This window comes from Haliaeetus leucocephalus, unplaced genomic scaffold (genome assembly GCF_000737465.1).
Source record: "Haliaeetus leucocephalus isolate CR32 unplaced genomic scaffold, Haliaeetus_leucocephalus-4.0 Scaffold151, whole genome shotgun sequence".
In the NCBI taxonomy this organism is placed as follows: Eukaryota; Metazoa; Chordata; class Aves; order Accipitriformes; family Accipitridae; genus Haliaeetus; species Haliaeetus leucocephalus.
The window spans coordinates 5048378-5075834 of record NW_010972587.1 but is presented as its reverse complement, the minus strand read 5'-3'; the positions used below and the strand labels follow the sequence as shown (position 1 = coordinate 5075834).

The 27457-nt window shown below is 38.7% G+C and overlaps 1 protein-coding gene across 4 annotated transcripts in view; it reads left to right on the top strand.

Moving 5' to 3' along the window:
• The window catches only part of OSBPL8 (oxysterol binding protein-like 8), a 60979-nt gene that overhangs the window by 16829 nt on the left and 16693 nt on the right, over positions 1-27457 (top strand). For 3 of the 4 annotated variants that reach the window (XM_010561806.1, XM_010561805.1, XM_010561808.1), the window contains 6 exons: positions 14155-14225; positions 18740-18820; positions 19694-19795; positions 21023-21226; positions 25756-25840; positions 27021-27192. In XM_010561806.1, the coding sequence (XP_010560108.1) occupies positions 14155-14225; positions 18740-18820; positions 19694-19795; positions 21023-21226; positions 25756-25840; positions 27021-27192 (715 nt within the window). Of the gene's footprint in view, positions 1-7465; positions 7709-14154; positions 14226-18739; positions 18821-19693; positions 19796-21022; positions 21227-25755; positions 25841-27020; positions 27193-27457 lie in introns of all 4 variants that reach the window. The other variant, XM_010561807.1, reaches the window with a different exon arrangement.

The window sequence follows — 27457 nt, the reverse complement described above, 5'->3', positions numbered from 1 at the left end:
AAGCCTGTGTAGGATGATGAAGATTGAGGAGATATTTCACAATTATGTAAATCTTTGAGCTAAATTAACAGCTTTTTGCTGTCTTTTTTTTTAAAGTTATCTCGTCGCATAAGGGGGTAAGCAGTAGAAGTTTGTGCCCAAAGGAGCTTGAGCTAAGAAACAGGATCTGCCTCTCCAGGAGTGTAGTAGTAGTTGTTAATTAGTTTGCAATATGATGAAAATGTATTCTGTGTTACATGACAGAAACAGAAGTGGCTTAGGTGCAGGGAGGGGGGTTGACAGTGGAAGCAGAATTATAGGTCTGCCGATGATGATGATCACAATGAATAGAAAGGAGGAGGTGAGGCTGATTTTGGGCGAGAGTAAGGGTGGTTTTGGCTGTGCTGAGCTTGTACTGAAGACTGCTCCAGAGTAAACATCTAAAGGACATGCTAGGATTTTAATCCATAGGATGATGCATTTGGGGAGAAAATAAAAATTTAACTATTTTTGCATGTGAGAGAGGATGGAGAATGAAAAACAGATGTTTCAAGCAGTAGGTCCTAAAGAACACTTATTACCCGTTGAAAGGGTGAGATGCCTTTGGAGCCATAATCACCAAGAAAATAAAAGACTTGTCTATCTGAGACAGCTAACAAGTTAAAGGTGGTTTGTTGTAGACCTGTACAACTTCCAGCTTTTAAAAAATGTTTGTTTCAGGTGTTTGGCTCAGTTGACAGCAGCAGCATGTTTTGTTTGACCAGGTGGTAAGAAACGTCTGGAGCTCCTGACTCATCGTCCCAGTTCTGTTTTGCTGATGGTCAGTGTGCAAGAAGCTCTGGTGATGTAGCACACATCTCTTAGCAGCTGTCAGGGAAGACAGGTTACTGTGGTCCAGTGGAAGGAAAGATACAGCCCCATGTCAGTGAACTCAAAGTATTGGTAACTCCTTCAGAGATAGGCACTTGGCTTCAGTGCTTTGGTCAGGTTTCTGCCAGGAGGTCACGAGCGCCTCTGCATTCATGTGGGTGCGTGAGACTGAAGCCACAGCGGAGAGGCACTGTGTTGGAGCTGGAGAGAGAAATCCTGCATGCCTGTGGTTGTAGCAGATGCATGCATTGAGCATGGGGGAGGCTGTAACTCCACTGGTAGAATACTGATCACTGCTTAAATGTCAGCTCCTGCTTTCCTTTCAACTAGCACTTTCAGTGTGTTAATATTTCTTTTTGATAATGGTATTTGGCTTGCAGATGGTAAAATCTTGCCAATCTGTCTGGTTCCAAATCAAGCTGTTTCCTGAGTAGTTGGGTTATATCCAATCTTTGATATTGATTTCTGTTTTTCTTCTCATATTTCCATTGACTTTACTCTCTAGAGTGTCTAGACAGAATTATTTGTGGAAGTAACTTCATGCAATCTCTCCTGTTTCCCTCCACTATATCTGTCCTTTGAATAGAGAAGCTGAAGAATGGCTATATAATTTATTATCTTAACACAGTAAGAGCAACTTATTACTAAGCATGTCATACTTTTTTACCTCACTTCATCTTTCCATAAGTCTGTCTCACTGTCTCAGTAGTAGAGAAGAAACTGCTAGGTGGCTTGTTGAGGCTCTCCAACAAGCTTAATTTTTAACACTAACATATTAACAGTAAATATTACTCCTGAAGTCAGGCACCTTCTCTGTAGAGGAAGTGTGTCAAATGTCTTAGAAAAATGTTAACGCTTTTGCTTTCTCCTGCCGCGTGGGAATTCTGTCTAAAACCTTGCAAGCCTTTGCTCTTGGAGAGCCTTGGTCTCTCTTGCTGTGTTCTTGGGAGGTGTTTTAATTTGTCTTACCTTGTCTTTTGATGATGAGGAAGTATTTTGTAATCAGCAGTGTATAGGAGCTATGTGGACTGGTTGTTCTTTAGGTAGTTCTGGATTAATACCTGTTATATTGCTGCAGGGACCCGACTCCAGTGACATGGCTGGTCACTTTTCACTTTTATGATGGAGCGTACCTCATGGAGGTGAAGCCCCAGCTCTGCAAAATTGTGTGACTTATTTGGAATAGCTTTAGTGATGCTTCTCTCAGACAGGATGTGAATGAGGTTCTAGTCACAGTAATCAAGGAAGGAGTTCAACCCCTAAATAATGTGGTCTTAGCTGGTGTTACCAGACTGAATTTCTTGTGAAATGTTTTAAGTTCTGCTGTGTGTGGTTAGTGTCCTGAATCTATTATGCTGACCTCCTGCTTTCTTACTGTAATGCATACTCTGGCAAATTCCTTTCTGCAAGTCATTGTGTGTTTATTAAATCTCGCCATTTCTGAAATGCTACTCCACCCACTATTTGTGGCTTGGGTAAGTAGCAAGTACTCCCTTCTGTGTGGGTTATAGCTTTATGAAAGCACGGTACTGGGTTTGAAAGGCACAGCAGGGCTGATTACTGTGAAACTTCTCGAGCAAGTTCTCTTCCCATGACAATCTCTGCAGAGCTGGCCTGCTTGAACCTGAAATGTGACCTTGAGAACTTCATAAGGGCTGAGATGAAAACTATTGAAACCTGAGCAGTGCGCAAGCCTATTTACTTTGGGGTGGGAGGAGCTGAGAAGGAGTGTCAGCAAGTGAGGAGGTGCAGCCAAGTACAGTTGCCAACAGGGCACTGGGAGCCTTGGTGTTCATTCATAACTGCTCTCAGGCGTGCCTCTGGAATAACTCCTCAGCTAAATTGCACTTGACTTGGAAATACCAGAGAACAGAAGAATATTTGGTGAAAGAAACTTGCTACTCTAAACTGTCAACACAACTTGTAGCCTCATGGTTCAGATGTCTTTTTTCTGCATCAGATACTGGTGTCTGAAGGCAAGTATATCTTTAATACCCTTTTTGTTAAATAGGAGAAAAACGCTTTCACTTAAAGTCCATGTGCAAAAATCAGGTGTTGGATAAAATGCATTTATAGGTGTAATAGCATAGCAGTTTCCTTTTTCTGTTTCCTGCATGCTGCGAAGAATGTGTGTATGCTGCATGTAGAGAATTATTTATGACCTTTTCTTTTGTTGGACTGGGGGGAGAATTCTACTGGAAAACATAGCGTTGTCAAGATGTCAGGGCAAATTATTGTCAGACTTGAAGGGCAAGTCTAAAAAGCTTCTGTCTTCTCTGCTACACCATCAGTTTTCCCTCCTTCTCCCTTTAGCTTTCACAGAGTTTGGTTTTAAGAAGGTTTTGGGTTTTCCTTGTATACCTCTAAGGGGAAAAGGAATACTTTTTTAGTGTGCATCACTAGATACACTGTTAGTTGTATTATTGCATCAGTATCGGTTTGTATAATGTGTTCATTATTTTAATATTATATTTAAAATTCCTCAGTTGAATAGTTCAGAATATATATATGATTTGAGTTCAATTTTCATGCTTGGAATTCATACCTGTGCAGTTCAGAGAGGTCTTTTTTGATGAGCCTATGGTTTTTTCAGTTGTAAATATTTTTCAATTGGAGAAATTTTTTAAAACTAAAAGCAGGCTTTGTCAAAAGTGTTCATGCGCTGTTGGAATTGCATGTGTCTTCTATTTGCCTTTGTTTTGGTATTCTGAGATTTAAGTTTTGCCTCAGGCAATATCCTGGAAGAAGGTTTTAAGCATGGGACTATGGGGGTTTTTTTGGCCAGCATTTACTACTGAAGAAGCCCTGACTGAGTAGTTGATATGAGAAATGCATTCTGTACTTTAGAAACTGTATACAACAGATAAGTTTTCCTCCTCTAAAGACATGTTCAACAGATTGACTGAGAATGGATTCTTCCCCTGCTCCCTCTACCCCACCACCCCCCGAGATAGATGCACTAAATATTTGTCATGGTTTTTTGGTCTTTGTACTGATTTAGGTATTGTATAAAACAGAGAAACCAGGAGACTTTTTCTCCCTTTCAGTGCTTTAATGAAGTACTTAACTTTTGTTATGAGGAATCTTATTTTTTCATGTAGAGATACACAGTGGCACACACCCGATGCATTTAGGCTAGAGTGCAGATACTTTCCTGTTTATGCAGGCTCTTCAGCTGTGTCTGACTTCGCAGCTGGACTTGGCTGTAGTTCTATTTGTGAGTATTTTGAAACCATGTAAATTTCCAAGCTGTCTGTGTTAGTGCATTTTCTAAGTATATCAATTATTAAGGCACTGGGAACTGGTATCAAAAGGATAGAAGGCTTCCTGGGACATTAGTATCATTCATTAGGTCAACTTAGACTAATTCTGATTTTATCAGTAGGTTGACCTAATCTGTCTGAAATTATTTCCAGGGAGGGGAGAAGAGGAGAAAGGATACATTTTCTTTTTTCTGTGTCTAATATGTGGTGGCTAATGAAGTGCACCTTTCCATTGTCATGTACAGAACATGCAAATAAAAGTATTTCTGACTACTTTAAAAGTATGTCTGTGTCCTTTCAGGAATCAAATTTATTACAAGGAATTAAAAGGCTTTCTAAAAATCTTTGGGCACTAACTGTGTGGAGAGCAGAAACCCCTTTAATATTGCAGGCTGATGCTCAAGAGTTACAATAAATTTCAGCTTACAATCACACCATGGAGATGAATGCTCATTTTTATTAAATGTTGCAGATTCCTTTTGATCTAACAGCCTTTTGATTGTGTGTCACCTATCTCTCCAGCAATGTATACTGCTTTGAAGTAGTTGAAGCAAATGAGCATGTGTATACAAGTATTAGCAGGCATAATAAATCACAAGCTGTTGAAAAGGTAGAGAACTAATGAATTTTTACAGCCAAACCATGTAATTAACTGTTTTACCACTGCAGATTTAAGTGAAATATGAAGATGGCTTGGTGGTGGGGAAGGGAGATGGAGGAAGCTTAAATAAGGTTATTTTTTCTTTTCCCCCTCCTTTGTGGTGGTGAGACAGAGTCGTATTTTGGCAAAAGGCACAGAGTCTGCCCCTCCTATAATGCTGTGAAGTTAAAGCAGAAGGTACTTAGAATACCCAGATAACAGCTTCCTTGGTTGGGAGATAGGCTCACAGAGGGGAAAAGTAACATTAACTGTATTGAAATTCTTAATTTTATCTACCCAAAGATTTCAGTTTCACTTCTAAATGGAGAAAAGGGCATAGGAAGGAGAAGGAGTTTTTTTAATCTATTCTTGTTTACAGTTTGGCTACATGACCAGTGTCAAGGGACCTGAGAGGACATGGAGAGAAATAAGGTGAAAACCTGCAGGACTACATTCTTTCCTGGAACCCCTGGATGTCTAGCTGCTTTCTAGTAACGTGAACATAACGTGGCAGAGAAGACAATGTTGTGGAAGAGCCCGCTAGGCTGGCAGAGTCATGCTCAGTAGTGGCTCCAGGACAGTGGCACAGCAGCTGGAGGCAGATGCAGACAAAGCGGTGTGGGTGGCTGGTGGTGGACCCTCCTGTTAGTCTGTGTGACCCTGCCATTCTGGTACGAGACATGGAAATGTCCTGATACCAGTGTCAGCAGATTGTTCCTGGGCAGGGTCATAGCCCTGACTCTGAAAGCTGAGATAACAGACCCATTAACTGGGCAAGATAGGTCTGTAATGAGAGGATACAGTTCCTTCTGTGTGTAAGGGGAGTTTTTCTACTGTAGCTTTCTCTTGATTTTAATTAGAAATAAGAAAATGCACATTCTGAAGAGATTTGGACCAAGGTAGTTGCCCTGTTTTGTAGTTAAGAAGATAGATTTGGAGAAGTGATGTGGAGCTGTGTTTATTAAAAAAAAAAAAGAAAAGAAGAAAAAAGTGGTGTTCTCCCTCCTTGCATTTCCTCCTCATTGGCCCACCATTCCACTCCTTAAGTTTTTCAGCTGCTCTTTCTGTTCTTTCTGGGACATCTGGACAAGGACTGCTTCAGCTGAGGGAAGTATGAGGCACAGTAATGGATAAATGGAGACAGGCCTGAATACATGATGTGCTCATCCAGTTTCTCCCCCTCCCTGTGCACAAGTGAATAGAGTTTTTCACTTCTTGTACAAAAGAAGTGGAAGTTACATATTGCATATAATGGTTTCTATTGATGGGTCATATTTGTTTTTTTTCAGTTACATCTTTTTTCCTTGGCATGTATTGGGACATTAGTCTGTTAAGAGACATGAAGAAATTCTAGTGATTCATAGGATGCTGGAAACTACTATGTTTCATAATCAGAAAAATTATTTTCAGTGTTTTCTGTTATGTGTCTTAGTGTATGTATCTATAGGTACTAATGCACATACACTTTGCACAGTTAAAACCTTTCATAGGAGTTATAAAATATTTCAGTCTACTGTATTATCCTTAAGCCAATGTGAACTGAAATTACTGAGCTCTGAATAGTAAGTACACTTCTTTGCATAAGAGCTGGAGCAAACAGTATTATTTGAGGATTAATCAAATTCACACTACAATTGATTTAATTTGTGGGATGTGTTACACTTTGTAAGAAGAGGAGACCTCTAGTATGGAGTAAGGGAGAATACAAGTTCTTATTTTTGAGCCAATTTTTAGTGTCATATTTTTCTGCTTTCCAGCAAGCAAAGTAGGTTTCAAAATGTATTTCGTCAGAAATAGGGCGTGGTGGGGAAAACAGGATCAGCAGAGAAGCACCAGATGGAAAGGAGATTCCATGCATGCTAGGGCAGGCTTTGTCAGGGCAAAGAAGCAGCTGATCTGATGAGCAGTGGATGAAGGAGGTTAGGGAGAGCTTATTTGGCTTTATTCTGGTAGCTATCAGCAAGAGCAGTTTGGATCAGCTGATTTCTAGTCTTGAAGAACAATTTACTGGGATTTTTTTATGTTTAAAATTTAAGTTCATTTTAAGTGTTTTATTCATTGCATAAAATATTTGGGGCATTAATAATAAAAAAAACTTTTTGTGGAGCTTATTTTGTGCAACTCTTCCAGGAGTCAGGCTGGTTTGTATATATAAATATGGCAGAGTCTTAGAGAAGAAAAAGCTGTCACCTCACCTTTTAAATAAAAATAAGAAATGAAGATGTAGAAGCCATGACAATCAGTTGATGAAAACTAGCTAGGTAAGTGCCTAAACAGGAAAGTTCAACATGGCTGCGTAACACAAAACATTGGCTCCCTTTTCAGATTCCTGTAGTGTACCACAATACCAAATAGGGAAGCCACATAGGTCACAAGTTGTGCAATATAAATTTGGGACTTGAAAGACTAACAGGAAAAAGAATAGATTTAAGGAGTCCTTAAAACCTAAATAATGACCCTTTTTGTGTGCTTAGAAAGCAGAGATGAGTAGGACCAAAACTGAGATGTAAAAAATGAGATGCAGTGTATTTGTGGAAAAGAGGAGCTGAAGCAAAGCCATTCTGCTTTAAGCGTCCTAATGGGTTTGATGAGAGGAGTATAGTGTTGCTTGGCTTGCTGCTGATTTGGCAGCCTCTGTCTCTTCACTGCATTTTTCACATGTGCCCTTCGTTTGTTTCTTTTTTTTTTTTCCCTTTTGTATCTTACTCATCAGAATGTGAGGTAAAAGGCTGTTACTGCAACACTCTTGTTTCAAGCAGCTAATGCTAACCAGCTTTCACAGAGAACATAATCCTTACACAAACACCTTAACTCATGAAGGAAGAGGGTCCAGTGCGACGTAGGTTTTCTTCATGTGCTGGGATTTCATCTGTGTTTTCTCCAAGAGCTGATGGCCGAAAGCTTGTCCGGAATGCTTCATTTGGAGGATATAATGAGCTCTCTCCTGATTTACCAGGTTTGTTTTGGTCTTGCATTTCTTAAAATGTACAGAAGAGAATATAATTTCCACCTCAAATTTTTCAGTTTGAATGAAAGTAATGTACCGAGATGTTGGTAGAAATCAGAAATAGTATTGCTTGTATGCATTTAGATAACAGCTCTTTGTAGTGGCAAGATTTGCAGATAGGCGAGTAAGTTAGCTTACACTGCAGCAAATCTCTTCAAAAGGCATTTGTGTATTTGGTACTGACTGGAATATTTGTTTTGGTTGCTTGGGGTTTTATGACTGAAGTTCTTTGATGTGGTTTAGAAACGCCTTCCTGCCTTGTACTTTCCACTCCCTCCGCAGATGATGGGACTTGCTTTAAAATAGTAAGGTACAGCAGAAGCTTTTAATTTGGCTATAACTACTGAAGAATCTGCGTGCTTGTCGTCAGTAGTTTGACATAAAATGACAACATAGAATGAGTTAAGGCTAAAAGCATAGCCTTCCTAAACTCTGTAGTGCAAGGTTTTTAAGACATTTGACACCAGAAAGGGCTTGAATCTTCTTTTGCTCAGATTTGCTGTCTCCTGAAAATCAATACTGGAATATTGAAATTAATTTCTAGTTTCATTGTCCATAATGTGTACTTCTGATATAGGTACCTGAATTTCAGCAGTTTGCTTCAGGAAACTTCGGTGCTTGAAAATACGTCACAAGGTCATCCCCTCCTGAAAGGGGACATTGTAGAAATTGTACATTCTTACCAGAATTACTCTGTATGTGTGATTTGTCTCGTGCATGCACACATACGTACTTTGTTGCGTAGTCCCATCGGGCCAGAATGCTGGGGGGGGATGGGGAAATTAAATAGTTTTCACTTTTTATTGTATGCCTTCTGCAGAATGGCTCACTGGACTTGTAAGCCCTGGCTCTGAAGCCATGGAAAAGAGTTGGGGTGCAGAGCATAGGGGTGGTTGCAGGGTGGCGGTTAGGGAGGTCTCTGCATCGCTGGCTGGTGCTGCCTTGCAGAATCACTGGAGCAGCATGTTCAGCCTCAGGCGGGTGGGGGCAGTTGCTTGGGACACCATGTTCTATTAAACTTCATGTTTTATTCTATAACATTTCCTTTCACTCTGCTTCAGGAAATGATTAGCCTTCTACCAGGAATCTAACACTGAGTTTTATTCAAGCTGCTCAGGAAATAAAGATCTCAAAGCTTGAAAGCGTGAAGTTGGCAACTAGACAGATCCTCCCTACCTTTAAAATAAATGCGTGTAGTCTGGTGATTACTGAAACAAAAAGGGATTCGTTTCCTATTCACTTCCTTCCTGTATAGAATTCTACATTAAGGCTGATCACTGTCCATAAGTGGACAATGAATGACTTCTTAAAATGCAGAACAAATGGAAAACAGTTTTTAATGAAAAAAAAAATAAAAATCAAGTGTAAAGATATAACTAAAAAATGTTTTGGAATCTTCCATATATCTGAAGAATTTAAACAATATTAATATGCTGGAAGGTATGCTCTTTCAGTTTGGTTTAAGCAGGCAGTACTTATTGCCTGTCTAAAAGATACTCATGTATAGTTAGTGAGGACAATCCTTGGTTATTATTGTTTATTTTATATGGTGTTTGCAAAAGAAAACATGACCGTGAGAAAATACATAAAAGGACTTTGCTTCCTTTTCTGATTACTTCAGTTTCAAAATCCATGGAGGAATCTGATTGGGGGGATTGTATTCTTAAAACTGTTTACAGTCAGCAAGACTTTGAAAATCAGTCAGTTAAAAAGACTATTGTCTCCTGTGTTCAATTCTTTAAAAAGTTTTTTCCATTTTTTTTCCTGCTGTGTTTATTATATAACACCAGTATTGATATATCTCACTAAGTATAGCTCACAGTGCTTCCAGAAGCATATATTTTTTCAGCTCAATTATTTGTTCTTCACAACTGCACATGCACAGCAGTAATCAAATCAGGCTGTTCCTTGCTTTTCATTTGGAAGTCAGTAATATTGTTGCTTAGCTTGCTATTTGTGAATTTGTCATGCATTGCATTACTTTTTTAGTAGTTCTTCTGTTTGTTGGAAAATAGCCACCAGTGGATAGTAATTCTTTCTTTTTAGATAAAACAGATATGACATTAAAAAGTAACATGGTCTTTCTGATCTCTTTTCCTCGAGTATCCTAATTGCAGATAGTATTTGAGAGGTACAAAACCAGTATTTGAGATGTAGATGTTACATGGTTGGTTTTGTTTTTTCCCTTCCCTCAAGACTGATTGAAGGGACAGATTGCGGGTGCGACTTTAAAGAATACCTGTGTTATGCTTCAAAATTGAAATCTCTTAACAGTTTTGTTTTAAAATGTACTCTGCCACAGACTTTATCCTAAAGATTCTTTAACACTAATTGTACAATGTATATACTCCTCATTTTTTGTCGAAGGCAATGTTCTGGAGGATTTTTTTCTTTTGGTATTGACTGCGTATTCCAGCTCAGTCTCTAAAGAACTGCTGTTTGATTTTGTTTCATTGACATCTTGCGTGTATAGAGTTCTGGTTGTTCCAGTTGCATGCAGGTGTCAGGTTCTTGCATCTGTCTGAAAGTTCATCATGAGTTTTCACGTAGATTTCCACTTCCAAGTCTTGGAAGGACATGCTGAGTGCTCACGGTAGGAACGTACTAATGGATAGTTTTCCTTGGCTTCCAAGGTCGTACCATGAACTGTGGCTGACTGCACTGGTGTTGGGATCAGCTTTCAGAGCCTGTGGGGCCTGTGATCTTAAGACAAGGAAGGTCGCACTAGGAGAAGGTCTGTTAAGACATAGTGTTGCTCTGAACACAATCCATGATGTCCAGAACTGCCTTAGAGGCTACAGTGGTGGAGCTTGTGTTTAAAATAAAAATAACTCTTTTTAAATCTGCAGGTGTCTTAATACTGGGAGCTCAATCTGCAGCTCTGAAGGTTGATTCAAATGGCACTTGGCCACTGTCTCCTAACTCTGAAAAATGCTTTCAGGTGTTACATAAAAAATAATATACAAATCCAAGAGACTTAATCGAGAGGAAGTTACAGAAAGAGACTGCATCTTCAACACCTGAATTTCTACATTGTGAAATGTGAGCTCAGGTTATCTTGTTAAAGAGTTCCTGATTGAATTACAGGATGGGAAACAGCAAGTAGGCTAAAATATTAAGCTCAAACCCACTGCTGATAAACACTGAAAAACTTGGAACACATTCTTTTTATTAGACCATGCCTCTAGCCTCTCATACCCTGGCAGTGTCTGCTCCAGACACTGATTTGATGACTTTCTGTGGCGCAATTTGCAGTACCTCTGAGGTGAACAAAACTACGAAGAGCAATAACACAAAGCATCATTTAGAGGCGCAGCTTTCTTGGGTTTGCTATTATCTTTGTCAGAAATCCATAAAGAAATTCGTTCTTCATAACTGGTAGCAGAAAGGGGGAAAACAGTATTTCTTATGCTTGAGTCTCTGAATATAGTTGTTCTGTTGTTGTTGTTTCCTTGACAAAATGTGTAACATCCTCAGTTGGGGCCCATATATAGCTCTTTGTGATGTTTCAGTTCAAATTTCCTTGCAGGTATTAGTATCAAACTGTTCTTGTTAGGAGTAAGACTGCTTATGGTATTGAGGTCTCTCCATCTTAATAGAGGCTCCCTGGAAAAGGTGCCCTTACAGTGGGTGAGGCTGTGTCTGGCACAGCACCTGAATTACGATTTATTTTTTTAACATATGTTTTAGCATACGGGAAGAAAAGCCTTCTGTCTGTATTCTAAGTGAGCTTATCCCTTCTACAGAGAGGGATGTTACAAATAGGATGGTGCGGGATAGGAAGCTGACTGGTTGGGTTTCCTCACAGACCGAGATGGAGCAGTGCAAGGTATTCCAAGATCCGCAGCACCCTGACCTGGGTTCGCTAGCAAACCCCTCAGACAGCCCTTTGCTGAGCGTTTGGGTAAGGAAGGGAACAGCAAGTGTGGTGGCATGTTTATGAAGCAGCAAGCACGCACACCTCTCAGGCTCAAGACACTGGAAGCAAGGAGGTGAAATTCATGGAAATGCGACTGAACTTTCGTCTTTGTGTCTGATTCTCTGGGACAGAGTAGTTCTTTATGTTTTCATTTCTGCTTGGTGATACTGATGAAAAGCTTGTTTATGAAAGTAAAAACATATGTTTGTTAGATAAGGATGCATAAAGCCCTTAAAACTGTAGTGCTTTAGAAAGCAAGCTGTGAATTATAGCTTTGCTTTTGTAAGAACAATCCTGACTTGGCACTTTCTCGTTGATTTTCATCACTAAGTCTTCTCTATATGCCTATAAATAAATGAGTAAAAACGGGAAAGCCATTAGAAAATGCCTGCATTACATTTTCAGTGGTACTTGGTTCCTAATGAGGGATTTCTTTTGGGTATGGGGGTGAGGAGAAAACCTCATTACTACAGTTCTGGTGTGTGTTTGACTGCCTAAGACTGACATCAAATCTAATAACTTCTCAGTGAGCCAAGGCAGGTCTGTCCTCTAAAGCTTGAAGCAACCTTTGTTTTGTTTCGGCACCTGATGACTGGTGCTGTAGAAAATGTGCTTTTGTATTTGGTGTTACATAGGAAACGTGGCTTCTGGCCTCTGGATCTTGACATACCTTTTTGGTTTTTTCCAGATTCTCTAGTACTACAAGTCTTCTGCCTGTCTAGGTACTTCTTCCCTGGGGTCAAATAGTCTTCTGCATTATTGTGGTTTTTTTAGCTGAACAAACCTATCATGGATGTATTGTAAGAATTTCAAAAGGAAGGGTTTAATGAACTGTGCACAGAGGGGCTTCTGTAAAGACATGTAAAGGTTTCTTTAAAGGCATGTAGGTTTACTTTGTGTAAACATAAAATGAAATATCATTGTATTTCAGTATATAATTTAAAAAAAACTGGTCTTAAAAAAGAATGCCTGCAAAAGGTAGTACAAATAAACAAAAAAAAAAAACCCCAAAACTGATTACCAGACCAAACCTAAGAGGAATCTCAGATTTCTCATGTAACCTGAAGACCAACATAATGCCTCTATAAGTCAGCAAAGCTTCCCAAGATGTGTATTTGTGATAGATGAATCAGTTCTGTCTTAGAGTTTCTGGGTATTGTAAGTTGTGGAAGGGTGAAAATACTGATTTAAAAAAAAAAAATAATCCTGCACTGAACAAACTACTGAACACTGCTATAGAGAGTTAATAAAAATTCTCTTAAAGCTCATAGTTTCCCCACACATCCACACACTTCCCTTTAAAAATGTGAAATCAAACTGTTTCTCTGATAAATCTCATTTTAGAGATCTGAGTACTGCTTTCTGTTTCAAAGTTCGGAAGACCTTCAAAGGGAAGTCCAGAAGAGCTTTTGGTGTGCGTTTATACAATTTTTCTGCTGATGTAGTGCCCTCTGGTGGGTTGAAGCTTTAGGGTACCACTGTCAGAGCCATGCAAGGCTTTTCAGCTGCCTGGATTATTCCTGAAATTCATGTACGGCTTCATATTTATCTACCTTCTATCTGGAGGCCATGCAAATGATGGCATTTTTACTTTCTCAGGTAAATGCATTGTGCGATTTGTTTTATTCCTGTTTATAAAAGCTTTATGCTACCACCAATCTCTTCAAAGAAAATGGATCACAGAGATGTTCTGTCTCATAACCAGAGTAGATTATTTTTCCCTAAGAGGATGCTAGGTTCTCAGTATATGTTCTGTGGCACGTAGCAGCTGTGCAGCAGCACTAATGCCAGTTGTGACCCCTCTTTCCATTGTCACACATGTACTGGCTACAGCCCTTGTCTCACTTTTCTTTTTGGATACTGGGAAAGTGTGGGGTTTGTACTGAGCCACTCACAGAAGATTAGTGTGGGATTTTGACAACTGTTTTAACATAAAGCCTTGCAGTCACCCGTATGCAGCGTCAAGTTGAAAGTGTAAATTCAAGGCTAATGTAAGCAACCTTCTCCATTTTCTTGCAAAAAACTGGCTGGCGATCTTAATCAGTGTTTTAGATTTGCTTTCATGTAGGTGGTATTTAACAATTATTTCTAGCTACAGAAATGAACAAACCAAAAAAGGCTCCATTTAGCATTCTGCTCTGTGCATGCATTTATGCAGATGGGGGAGAATGAGAAGATAAAAGGACAAAAGTTTGCACACTTTATTTATGATTTGTCAGCTTATTGGATCAGGTGCAGCACCATCCAAATAGAGTGGACTGTTCTTGCCTCTTAGTGGGTATTAAATTAGTTTTTATCATACTAGCTGGTATGTCTTCAACTGATGTGATGGACTGGTATGTATGCAGTGTTTGAAAATCCCATTTTCTTGTGCTGTTTTATGCTAAACACAATTGGTAAGTTTATTTCAAAGACTAGCTCATATAAAATGTTAATGTCTTCGAATCATTGGCAACAATGCTGTCTTTCCTTTAAGGTTTTGACAAAGGGAAGGATGATGTGTCACAAAGTAAAGAGGATACAGCACATTCTATGTCAAAAAGCAAGGTAAGGAAAGCAGCCTCCTAATCTGGCTTAAAAATGTCTGTGCAAAGGAGTTCTGTGTTTTTAATTAAATGCAAATGTATTTAACTTTCATTGTAGATAATCTTGAAGATTACTTTTCAGATTCAGCAACAGATAAACATTAAAGGGAATTTCTTAATCTAATTCTCAGGATGACATCACGTGAAAATCTACAGTTCAAATTAGCGAAAATGAAATGTGGAGTCTTCTCACTGTCATCTTGGGGTGGGATGTTGCCTTGCCAAATGTAATGATGGATGGTAGCCAACTCTTGCTACAGAACACAATTTAAAATCCTTTTAAGCTGTAGGTGAGGATGCTGTTCACTGAGCTGTAGCAAATCTTCTTATAAGAATGTTAAGGAAACTGTAATTGGAGCAGGTTTAGTTTAATGGTTTAAATTGCCAGAGTAAAACACAGTTAAGTGTAATCTGTTGTCCTGTCTGTTGCAAGGGCTTCTGTACCTCAGAATTCAAGTACATGCTTTGTGGTCGTCTTGATAATAGAAGTGGAAAAGGCAGGAGCCAGGCAAATTCACAATTGTCATTGTGTAGTCCCAAGATGGAAGAGGCTCCCTGAGATGCAGTGAAAACTGAGAACATCCCAAGTGGAGTTGGGAGATGGACACCGCAGTCACCAAAACCGTAGCATCTTGGGGTGCCTAAACTTTAAAAAGGAAGAAAACATGAACTACCCGAGCAACTACAAAGACTCTTTTTATGTAGTGATCCCAGGGCTTTTCTCTCCAGAGCTGTGTTTTGTTTTGATCACAATTACTTACACGAGTAGTTTGCAATAGCTTTCTTTCTCAGAATAAAATGTTTCTGATGGTATTGAAATAGTAGGCACATGATGAGGGACTTGTGTAAAAAGTCCTTGTAGCGTCTACGCTAGCATCTACAATGTAGAAAAATCTACCATAGCTATCTTTTCCTTTTCTAAATCCTTTATAATTTGTAGGTTACAATTATAGCCACTCTGATGCAACCTTCTTTATTTATTGGCCTATTGTAACTTTTAAAGTGCATGAACATTTTGGTCAGCAGAAGTGCCTGGCATGTCAATGCGCTGAATTTTTACTTAGTGATTTCTATGTATTTAGAATGTGGAATTCCAGGAAAAAAGTATTTTCAATTGGGTGTGTCACAAAACAGGCATCTCTTTCTCTTCAAGACATTAAAGAGAAGAGGGAAGGACTGCATTTTGCAGAGGGGAAAGTTGTGTATGGTTTGATCACTGAGTGAAGTAGCTAAGTTCACTTGTTTTTCTTATTTAGGCATTGCTACAGGATAGTTTAAAGGCTTTAAATTACGCAGCTGTGTGGGTTTCTATTTTCTGCTAGGACGTCCACTGTTTTTTTACAGAGGCAAATGTGGTAACAGACACTTAAACAGATTGTCAGGGCGCAGCAGGCGTGGGCTGCTCTGTAGGGGAAGGCGAGGACCTGAGCTTGAACGCAGCTAGCTCCCAAGGGAAATGGGGGGGATCCTGCTTCTTGCCGCTTTCGCGCCCAGCTCTTTCTATAGCTCTCTGCTGCAAGGTCGGCACTGCAGTCTGTCAGAGCTGGCCTTGGGCACGGGTAGCTGTACCCCTAGGAGATGGAGGGATTGCACTGGAGGGCTTGACAAATTTTTCTGTGATATTTCATGTGTCAGAGCCTTAAAGAGAAACATTAAAGAGATATTGAAGGAAATCAAAGCGACTTAAAGGTTATAGTAGCATTTCCCTGCTTCAGTGGTGTCATCAGAATTGCACTGGGGTGAGCAGGTTAGTTTCTGCAGCTGAAGCTGCAGTTTTGTGGTGTGTAGCTAAGCATTTCAAGCTGTTGCTGTCTTACATCTGACTGGGAATGACAAAAATTTGCATCTTTCAGCATTACTGCATCCTAGAGCCCTGCTTGTCAGGGAGATCAAGGAAGCATACTTTACCATACAGCTTGCTTCTGATCAAAATACTTACATTGGTCCAGAAACCTCTAAATCATTTTTGACTTGGACATCAAGTTAATACTGTCTCTTTTAACTTGGATTTATTTCAGACTCTATTAATCATTTATCTTTGACTATCCAATTTGTTTTTTCTCTTCCTTATATTTATTTTTCTTGGTTCTTGTCTTTCTAGGATCTTAAGTCTTTGTGTGCTTTGCTGTTACTTTTGCTTGTGTCTTTCTACTATCAAAGATGAGACCAGTATTCCTACTTCTCCTAATACATATTTTTCTTCATCCCTGTTTTTGCAGTTACTGCATGTGGGGCTTGATAAGACTAGTGGTTCCTTTATAACCCACAAATAAACTTCAAGCTAACAGAAAATGGTAACTGTCTGTCACAGCTGTGGAGGCTGAAGTAGCAGCCCTTCTTTCTAAGTAAGGATGGAAAAGCAGTGATGAGACTTGCCCAGAATCTGGTACTGAATGTACGTCGCTGGGACTTGCAGTAGTTTCTCTTAAAACGTTTTCTTCTTTTAAATTTTGATCCTATCCACTTTGTGTGGATCTAACACTGAGAAAGTTACTAGCTTAAAAAAATCTACCAGTCACTAATCTGTCTCATAATCCGTTGGACAGGTAAATATGGACCTTTACTCAGTGTCATATGAGTGAGCTTTAAAACTGAGATACTGAGAAAATGAGTTTTTGTAACCTGTGATACTTACTGGTTTGGGGCTTTTATATGCATGACCTTTAGATTGCATTAGCTTTCTGTTAGTGAGCAACTAGAATATTTATGAGTGTTTTGCTTAAGTTGCTCCATTATAGCTTGCATAACGAGTTCATTACCTCTTCTTATGTGACAGTGATAAGCATTTTCCCCTCTTCTGTTATTACATTTAAAGTACTGTATTTCCTTTAACTTCTAGACAGAGGAATTAAATTTCAAGTTGTATGGCTGTCTTAAAGCTAAATTTTGAGTGTTAAGAACATATCTTTAATACAAAATGAAGAGGTTTCCTTCATTTTTCCAAGATGTATATATCGAAGTTAGAGAACATTTACTTATCATTGAAATGATTTTGAGGTAAAATTACTTTTTGCCAGTTATTGCACATATCTTTTTGACACTAGCTAAGTAGACTCCTGTAAAGTCTTAGTTCTGAATTAAAGGCGTCAAAGTGGGATCAAAGTTAAATTGCTTTGTTCCACTTGTAAATCTTTCATTTTTATTTTTTTGGTTTGAGCAACTTTTGTGTTAAGAAAAATAGTGCTCAAGTGTACTGTTTTTATTATTGCAGTAAGTTTTCTCAAAACTTGCATAGTTTTTTACTCTCATTTTATAGTATTCCAAAATAGAAATTTGGTGAACAGACTTTGCATTGTAGCCTAAGATTTGAAATGGCTAGTCAGAAGTGTTGAACAGCTTGAGAAGCACTTTGCATAAACTGTCCTTGAATTTACACAGTTTAGAAGGTTACATTGATTTTTCTTCCTGCCTTTTTTTTTTTTTTTGACTAGGCGAGAACTTTGGGTCCATCAGGCTTATATTTCAGCGCATAAAGAAATGCAACTCTTTGTAATTTATCTGAAGTTTATGTATATACCTACTCGGTGTTCTCTGACTTGCAGTAGGAATGATAACTCTGTGACAGATTCCTTTTTATGAAGAGCTCTGTATCCCAAGGCGAATATTTGGTGGCTCTAATTCCCTTTCAACTAGTAGGCAACAGATGCCAAAGAATAAACTTTGAACCTTACAAGATGTGGGGAGAGGCAGGAGGGAGAAATCACGTGGTGCTGAGGCAGCATATTGTCCTGCCATGAACAAGGACTTGGGTTTCATGAACAAACCTGAGTCTCGTTCCCCTGTCTATCGCCACTGTGAGCTTCTTGAAGATGACTTGCGAAGTAATCAGAGTGTGGGATTAGGGAGGAAGGAGCAGAACGAGTGGCATTAGTGGTCAGTTGTACTCTGATGATTTATAGAGCACTGAATTCTAGATTGAAGAGGCTGTATTTTCCTTCATGGGTCACGGGGTAAGTGCCTCTCCAGCAATCCATTTGGAGGAGCTAAGTTACAAATGAAGACGTTGGGATTCATATGTGTTGGGAACGACTCCTGTTTTTAAACACCAGGATTCTCCTAAAACTTTCTCTTGGCTGAAATAATGCCTAACTAGTCAAGACTGTGACATATCAAGTAACAGGCTACATAGGCTAAATATTTACTGTACATAGTTCAGCTTTTTCTGGAGGAATCTGACTTCTTTGCCATAAAACACTTATGAAAAAAGACTCCATAAATAGGTGGTGAACAGCTCTTGATACAAGTTGTGGTTTGTTGTTTCTGTTGTTGGTTTGGGGGCGGGGGGTGTGTTTGTTTTTTGTTTGGGGTTTTTTTTTTGTTTTTTTTTTTTGAAGTGGGTGAAACAGTAGAGGAGTAGGACTGGGAACCTTGCAAACATAACTGTGCACTTCAAACACTTTCTAAACTGCCTGCAACAGTAATATATCCTTCTATCTATCATCGTCATTTATTTATTATGTGTTTTGTGAATTCCAGTCTGAATCCAAGCTTTTCAATGGCTCTGAGAAGGACATCTCTTTATCTTCAAGCAAACTTACAAAAAAAGAATCTCTCAAGGTGAATTAATTTCCTGCTAACTCCTCATGGACTGTAAATGCATTCACATAGTTTTACCATATTCTCTAATGAGAAGACAGAAATGCCAAGTAGTGATGAGACCTATGGAATATTTAAGTATTGTGAGAAATTGTGGTGTTGATTCTCTTCAAATCTTATTGTACTGTTTCTTGAGTATGGGCTTCTATAATGCAGGCTTTAAGATGGCACAAGATTATAGGATAACTCAGAAGATTATAAGATTGGCAGGGACCCCAGGACATCTACATGCAATGAAATGATGAATTGAATTATCAAAGTTACAATTTGCATGCAGTATCTGTGTTTTTTCTACTGCCTTCTTCCCACTGTGTTTTAACAAGACCAAACTCCACTGTTTGGCAGATGTCATGTCAGGAGAAACATAAAATTATTTGCCTCTAAAAGAGGAAGATACATTGTTGTGAATTTCTACTGTGGGGGGGGAATAATTGCTGGGTAAAGACTACTGATCAGTTAATGTATCTGTAAATCTGAATGTAGCCTAAATTTGGTTTTGTACTTTACACCAGGAAAGTAAGGGGCGGAGGGGGTTTGGTTGGTTGGTTGGTTTTCCCTCTGTGTTTCTAACAGGAGTTTCAAAGTCCTCAGTCTTAAAAGCAAATAGCAGAAGAATCTGAAATTGGTTATGTCGTAGCTGCTCTTGAAACAGAGCATGAAATAGTTGTTCGCACCTTGAAGTCAAATGCTGTGTTTTAAAGCTACTTCTCTGTATCTGTATTGCAAATTGGGTTTAGCTGGTTTTTCCTCAGCTTGTATTGATAGATGTCTTTGTGTGCTCTGATTACTGACTTATGGCTGTGGCATTGTAAGTATTTTTATTATTATTTACAGGTTCAAAAGAAAAATTACAGAGAAGAAAAGAAGAGAGCTACGAAAGAATTACTTAGCACTATCACAGACCCATCAGTTATTGTTATGGCTGACTGGTTGAAGGTCAGAATCCAAGTGTGAAACTTGACTTGAAGATGTAGCAGCTGCTTACTGCTTTCTGACCAGAATAGAAAAGACTCAATCTTTTACTTGCTGTTAATTTTTTTCTACAAGCACAGCAGCCACTAATTGCATCCCAGGGTCAATCCTAGGGGAATAATAGAGAAACCTAGCTCCCACTTACTGTAGTCACCATAGTCACATGCATCTTGTGTATAGCCATTAACTTCAGATGAGTTGGCTTTACAATTCTTATTTTGTCCTTTTTATTTTACACTTTGAATTGAAGCTCTGTAACATCTGTAACAATAGTGAAAATGGTTCAGTCATATTAGATATTTGAATACAGATTTCTTTGTGTATTTCTGGTAATTTTCCTTTCCTCTCTTAAGAACTAACTGTCCTCTAATACTGGTACAAAAGATGAGGAATTGAATTCTCAAAGATAGTAGTCAGTTTCATCAACAGTAGTGCAGTTTCTATATTTGTATATAATTCCTTAAATTTGTAAATATATTCCTTGGAAATTGTACAAGAAAAAAGATCTGTTACCCATTTTTACAGTTTGCTTCAAACAATAGCTTGTCTGGAAAAAAGTTTCTCCAGCTTTTGTAAAAATCACTGTAAACAGGCTAAAACATTGCTCAGATGTCAAGTTGGCATTCAGTCGTACAGACACAAAGTAATTGGAATCCAGAGTTGATAGAATTGATGTGAGCAGTCTAATCAGTTGTGCAAATTCAGGGACTTGAAAGGATCTTACATTTCACATATGGGTTGAAGCTAACAGCTGTTATAAGAGGTTTTATCTAAGAAATTCAAATATATCTGAGTTATTTTGTGAATATCCTGTTTTTCTTATCAGACACCTGCCCTGTTTTCAGAGGAGTTCTGTTTCCAAAGGTTATTGTGTCTTCATGCTAGTGATAAAATATGTTCCAGATAGGAAAACTCATGAAGGTTTCAGATGAATAGTCATACTTCCTATATCTGGATGTGTGTATACCCATTTGTAGAATAAGTATTCATCAAGAAAGAGTAGAAGAGTGAGCATTGAAACTGTACATTTGTATTGTCTTTGATAAACCTGGGTAAACTTTTGATAGACCTGATAAACTTTGTTTGAAATAAAAACTAGTGAGTAATTTCAATTTTAATTTTCATTTTGTTAAGGGGTATGGTTTTGGTATTGGCTTCACTGAGATATAACAGTAACTGTTTATCTTCTAGATTCGTGGTACCTTGAAAAGCTGGACCAAACTGTGGTGTGTACTGAAACCAGGAGTGTTGCTTGTTTACAAAACTCCCAAAAATGGCCAGTGGGTAGGAACAGTGCTCCTGAACGCTTGTGAACTCATTGAGAGGCCTTCTAAAAAAGATGGCTTTTGTTTCAAACTTTTTCATCCTTTGGAGCAGTCCATATGGGCTATAAAGGTTAGTGGTAGCATATGTGGTTCTTAACAGATGACTAGTATTAGCCAGCTATGAGTAAAGACAACCCTAATGAAAAGCTGAACTGCATTTTTTGTTGTAGCTTTAATGGTTTGTTTATTGTGAATATAAGTGTTCAACATCCAGTCGTCTTCATCACAAAAAGTATTTGATTTATGCTGCTCTGTATACTTAAATAGCTTCAGAAGTGTGGTGTGCAGAGGGTTGCCACTGAAGAGGTTAATGCCATCACTGGCAATCATGTAAGTGGGAGGAATGAGTGTATAACGTTGTATTTTACATCAGTTGAATCTGAGAAATTAAGGAGGGAAGTCATTTGCCAAAATGAAAGAGCTGAGATGTGTTATAAACATTTCTTGGCTTCCAACCCTATATTCATGTAATAAAATGTCAGCCTAGTTCAATTTGCTTGTAAGAGTAGAAATTCAAATGACATCCTTGTGCAATAATAGCTTATATTGCAACTTGTTACCCAGTTGTGTTCCTTTTTGGTTACAATTTTAGGAAGATAAATGTTTTCCTTCAGTTCTGATGTCTGTTTGCTTTGTCATATGTGGCATAATATTGTGAGGAGCTCTTACCTCTAAGTGTTGAAAAGCACAGTGTGTTCTGCACAGCAAAGGTTTATCTCCATTTCTTATAAGAATCTTTAAACAATGAGTAATAGCAAACATTATACTCTAGTAAACGAACTATTGTAGTCCTTGTTTTATGTTTGCATACGGAGAGGCGGTGCAGAAGCACAGCACAAGTGAACATACCTCCTGAAATAACATCTTGCTTTAGATGAAATTATTGTACAATATTAGGACCCTTGTCATAATAAATTAATTATGCCCTCTGCAACATACCTCTTCAGATAGCTACTAATTGTGAGATTGTATCTTCTGAATCTTAAATTGATATAGATGTACTGTTGCATCTGTAGAATATCCTGCATTGATTTTGTCTTCCTTATCTCAGACTGGGAAGTCAGTCAGCTAGTATAATTCCTGATGTTTGTTTGTGGTCTTTCTGAATTGTTATCATTATCAATGTTATCTAAATTTACCAAACTTAGATCAAATCTTCTGTAGCTGCTTTTGAATTTTATGTCAATATTGCTTAGGAGGACTTTTCACTAATTAGTGGTGATTTCACATTTGCAGAACACAGACTTCATATCCTTTTTCAAAGCTATAGGGTTTGGTGTTAACGTGCTTTAATTATTTATGATCATGTATACATACATTGCAAAGTGGTGGCCTGTCTGCAGAAGATCACAAATCAGTCTTATATTTCTTTATTGCTTGGCAATGAGAAATGGATTTGTTTGTTTTTTTAACTAGATATTTAGAATTTAGAGGACATGCCCCACCAGATTTTTACTTTTTTAAGGTAGGTCAAATTTTGAACCTGAACAAGTTGATATTGTCCATTCTAAATGTGCTGAGAGCTGAAGTGGCGTTTGTTCATTTTGGTATGGCTATTTGCAGTTGAGAATTACTGGATTTAATTAGACGAAAGGCCTTGAATTTTGAAACCTTTTTCTGCCTTGTTTACCTAGTCAATTATAATGTCCTAGTTACAGATTTATTATCATGAGGCAAACTTTCATAAGCGTAACAGCAATTGACTGATTTACAGAGTAGATTTACCAGAAGAAGCCTGAAGTCTAAGGCAAAATGACCCTTGTTTGCAGTCAGTGCAGGAAGATGACATTGCAAGAAACATTTACACAGGTATAAGTATTGCAGGAGATTTTCTGACTTGAGCACACTTTGCATAGTGTGTCCTGGCAGACTGCAAATTCTCTTCTGCAGTAGTTTGTGGCCAGTCACTTCACACACTCCCTTAAGCCTGTTGCTGTGGTCTTTGATGTTCCTCCTGCACTCTGAGGTAGCTGATGCACTGTACCTTGTTCTGTCTTCCTCATGTGCCCTGTCCTGATGCCATTTCAGTTTTCTACAATTAATAACTAGAAAAGTTACTGCAAATGATTTTTCTGAAGTAAATTTAGTCAAGTGTGACTGCTTATCAGTTTTTATTGCTTCCTCTGAGTGTTCGTGACACTTGAGTTTTATTGGCATGAATGTTCTGTAGGAAGTGAACTTCAAAGTTTTTCTTTAATCTAGTGGAATTTTTAACTCGCCCATTACCTTGTATTGCAGTAGTTGTACTATCATTCTGTCAGGAGCAGAGACAGTTCAAATAAAGTCACCTAACAAATGGAAACTAATGTCTCTCTTGGACAGAACACTAACATACTGAAAATTGATTTTGAAACCATAATGGATGATATCAGAGAAAAATATCCAGTGCTTTTTGGAACAGTAATCAATTAGAGGAAATCAAGATCCACAAGCAGTTATTCCAAAATAAGTCAACCTGCTCAAATGTTCACTGCAAATTATTCATTTGATTTTAATCAGTGTATTGTCAAAGCACCTAGGGGAGTATAGCTTTCTGGCATTAAAAAAAACCCCAAACCTGAACACCAAAACCACACTTCATCTCCAAATTATAGTTGTTTGGTACAGAGTAAGCAGTGTACCCTGCATGCCCACAGTATAACCCTAAAGGGGAGACCTCGCGGGCAGAGATCTGCCGTTAGTCCGTGTCCCGTGACCTGAGAGTTTCGAGGACTTGCGATGGCCGAGACCTTTCCACAGCGCCGGTGCACCTGCGGTGCCGCGGTCCCCTCCGTGCAGCCCCCCCAGGCCTCTCCCTGCCTGCCCACCCTTGAGGCAAGGAGTGCTCACTCATGGGGTTGTCCCTCCTGGTTCTCGGTACCAGCTAACTCCTCATCCCCGTGTTGCCGCTTCACCAAAGGCTTTTCGTAGACCCACCTTTCAGCTCGCTCGGAGGGAGACTGAGGTTTGGAATCTTGTTTCTAACACTCAAGTTGCTGATACCCCGTACTGACTGTTCAGGAGTTTCTGAACATCACTTACACCAGCACTAGCTTGCCTGTATTGGTATTTAAGTGCCACCAAGACTCCTCGTTACCTGCCTCTCGCCCTCAGTAATGTTCTGGCTGTTTCATTTGCTTGCTTCTAAAAATATCTGCCTTTATCTGCTTTTGCTCAAAACTTCTGCTGGCTTTCCAATTCCCTCTTCTAAGCCTTGTCCTGGCTTTTCATTAGGCTTCTCTGGGAGAAATCAGTCAAGACCAAAATGTGTTAACTCATTAGTTAGGCAGGCTTAACCCAGCTTTCAACGATAGCTTTCAAGTATGTTTAATACAGCCCTCTTTGCCTATCAGTTGTCTTAAAGTTACCATAGGTAAACTTTTTTTGAAGGGGCTTTAAAATGGTTGTTTAGCATTTTATTCCAAAATGAAGCTTGACAGAGATGGAAAGGTCTTTTGGATTTTTATTTTTTTTGCCTTTTAATTTGTGAAGTAGTGAAAATTAAACTTTGACATTTGACATCCTCTGTGTGTCTTTTGGTTGAACATAATATCATGGTGTCCTGCTGATACCCTTTATAGAGAGACTTAAGCATCTAAATATCTTTTATGGACCTGGGCATCATCTCTTCTTTTTTCTTATTTAAATGCCAAGCCTACAGTTAGGCACCTACATATTGTGTGGACTTGAGTACTGAATAGGTAGACAGGTTGAAGGGGAAGGAGGGAGGGAGAAAGGATGAGTGAGTTTCTATAGCAATACGCAGTGTTTGAGTGGGAGGAATTACTTCCATTTTATTTAAATATTGATTGACTTACCTGTCTTCCGAAGACAGGCAAAAATCATGTGGTTCTGGAGCATAGCATGCTGCTGAGACACCAAACACATTGTCATGTAAAATAAGCATGAAGTGGATCACTGAAGGTGGCCTCCCGTTCTCTGCAAGGGTTTGGCTTGCCCTCGTGTCTCTCTGCGCTATGAACCATAGCATCCGTGTAGGAATTGAGAGGAACCTTTGCTCTCATCAAGAACAAATGGGACTGGAGGGGGAAGAGCCAGCTGCTGTACAAATGTGGGGTCTTCTACTAGGCAGCATTTGTGGTAGATCAGCTCTCTTAAACCACCCCACAGATATGTCTTTTGTTTTGCTTGCTTTCAGTCTTACCTCTTCAGCTGAAATACTGAGCTGAAGAGGAATAGCTTGTCCCTTGTGAGCTCTCTACACCCAACTGCAGGAATCGCCGGACAGTGAGGGTGACTCCCCCATGGCTTTCCTTTTGATGCTTTTGTCGTCTTGCTATAAGTAGCATCAGCAGAGCATTTCCAAGTTACTATGCCAAGTCTGATTTACAAAAAAGAAAAACCACCAAAAATTATTGGAATCCCAAAGACCATTCTTTTTAAAGTGGGGTTGAATTGGGAGCTATACTTAGAATGAAGTCTTTTGAAGAAGAAATCCAGTAAAAGAGGGCTGTCCATCTTTCCATTCATGTCTTCATTAGATGTTGCTGAGTGACAGTAAATAGCCCTGCAGTGTGTCAGCTTGTTATTACATTGAATAATAAACTGTAAAACTGAATTAAAATATCTGATGCTGTTGTTTGTTTTGTGTATTTCAAGGGTCCCAAAGGTGAAGCAGTTGGTTCTATAACTCAGCCATTGCCCAGCAGCTATTTGATCATCCGAGCTGCTTCAGAATCAGATGGTAAATATATATATAAGAGTTTTTCCACGATGACAGCAGTTAGTTATTAGAAAGAGATAGTTTCAGTTGTCTTACTATGTCTATTACAGCACTGTCACTGCAGTTTAATTGTTGTTAAGGTTATCCCTTAAGTTAGTGCATTCAGTTGTGTTGGTACTAGTAGTTTTTCATGGTTATTAAAGGAAAATTTTGACCTGAAGAAACTGTCATTGAACTCCTTGCAGTTTCCTTGCATTGGCTGGGTAGAGGAGGGGGACGGGGTTCAGTTTTAAATATATTAATGTATGTCTAAATACTCAACCTAGTGCCTTTCTAAAGTGCTAATGTGGACATTCTTTTTAATGAAAGCATTTGTGTGTTATAAAGTGCAGCAGTTGCATAGAGTTCTAGTAGTAAAAATTCCCTCAAAATATAGTTTTGTTAACACCCTTTATCTCTGGGGAGGTGGTGGTCAATATCAGTGGTCAATATCAGTGCAACCATCTTCAAAGGTTACAATGAGGAAACAAAACTTAAGACTGTTGTGTAATCTTTCTAGCAGCTGCCTACCTTCTGCTGGTTGATTAAGCATACCCCTGCAGACTTTAAAAACAGGACTTTATTTGCCTTCTGTATTGAAAAATGGATTACATATACGGAAATGAAGACATAAGGAGCGGAAAGAACACACAAATTTGTTTAGTTACTTTTTTTGCCAAAAAAAAAAAAAATTTAGAATATCTGCTGTTTTATGTTGAAATGGCATTTATATGCTGTCATCATAGCTCCTTATCCATATTGTTATTGTATTACATCAATAAATTTTGCCAACTGATGCAGTTACTTAATCTTCAAAACTAGAGCAGGGCTGTGGGCAACTTTGGAGGAATTCAACAGTCAGGGCCTGGGTGGAACCATACTTGCATTAAGGAAGAAATACTGGAATATGCTCTAACAGAATCATGATTTACCTTGCTTGTCCTACTCTTGAAGCATCCCCTGTACTAGAGCCAGGTAGTTGTGAGTCGTTTTTATGTCCCCACCAGATTATAAAATCCAATGCATGTAACATGGAACAACTCTGAAGTGTGTTTTCAAAGACAATGTAAGCAGACCCAAAAGGACTGTGAAGTTAGGAAATGGAAGTTGTATAGTTCAGTTAAATCCTTAATTTTTAGTCTAATAATAAATTTGTCTTTAGGCAGGTGTTGGATGGATGCTTTGGAGCTGGCACTGAAATGTTCAAGTCTGCTTAAACGTACAATGATTAGAGAAGGTAAAGAACATGATTTGAACTCTTCAGCAGACAGTACTCATGTCTCTCTCTATGGTCTGCTTCGTGCTAACAACTTGCACAGTGGAGAAAATTTACCGTAAGTGAATTAATTACTAAACCTCATTGTCCTTTTGGCAGAACCTTGTAGTGATAACTTCTCCACAGGGAGAACCTCCTTCTAAGGTTGTGGTTCTTTTTGCTCCTGAATTCTCTTTATATGCCTTATTTCCACTGTGGTTTATGTTGTATGTGGATAAAATGAAAAAAAAAAAAAAATAAATCTTTTTTCAAGCAAAGTGGGTACAGAGGAAAGTTTGGCCCAAGGAACTCAAAAGTTGAGTATCACATCAGTAAGTTTAAGG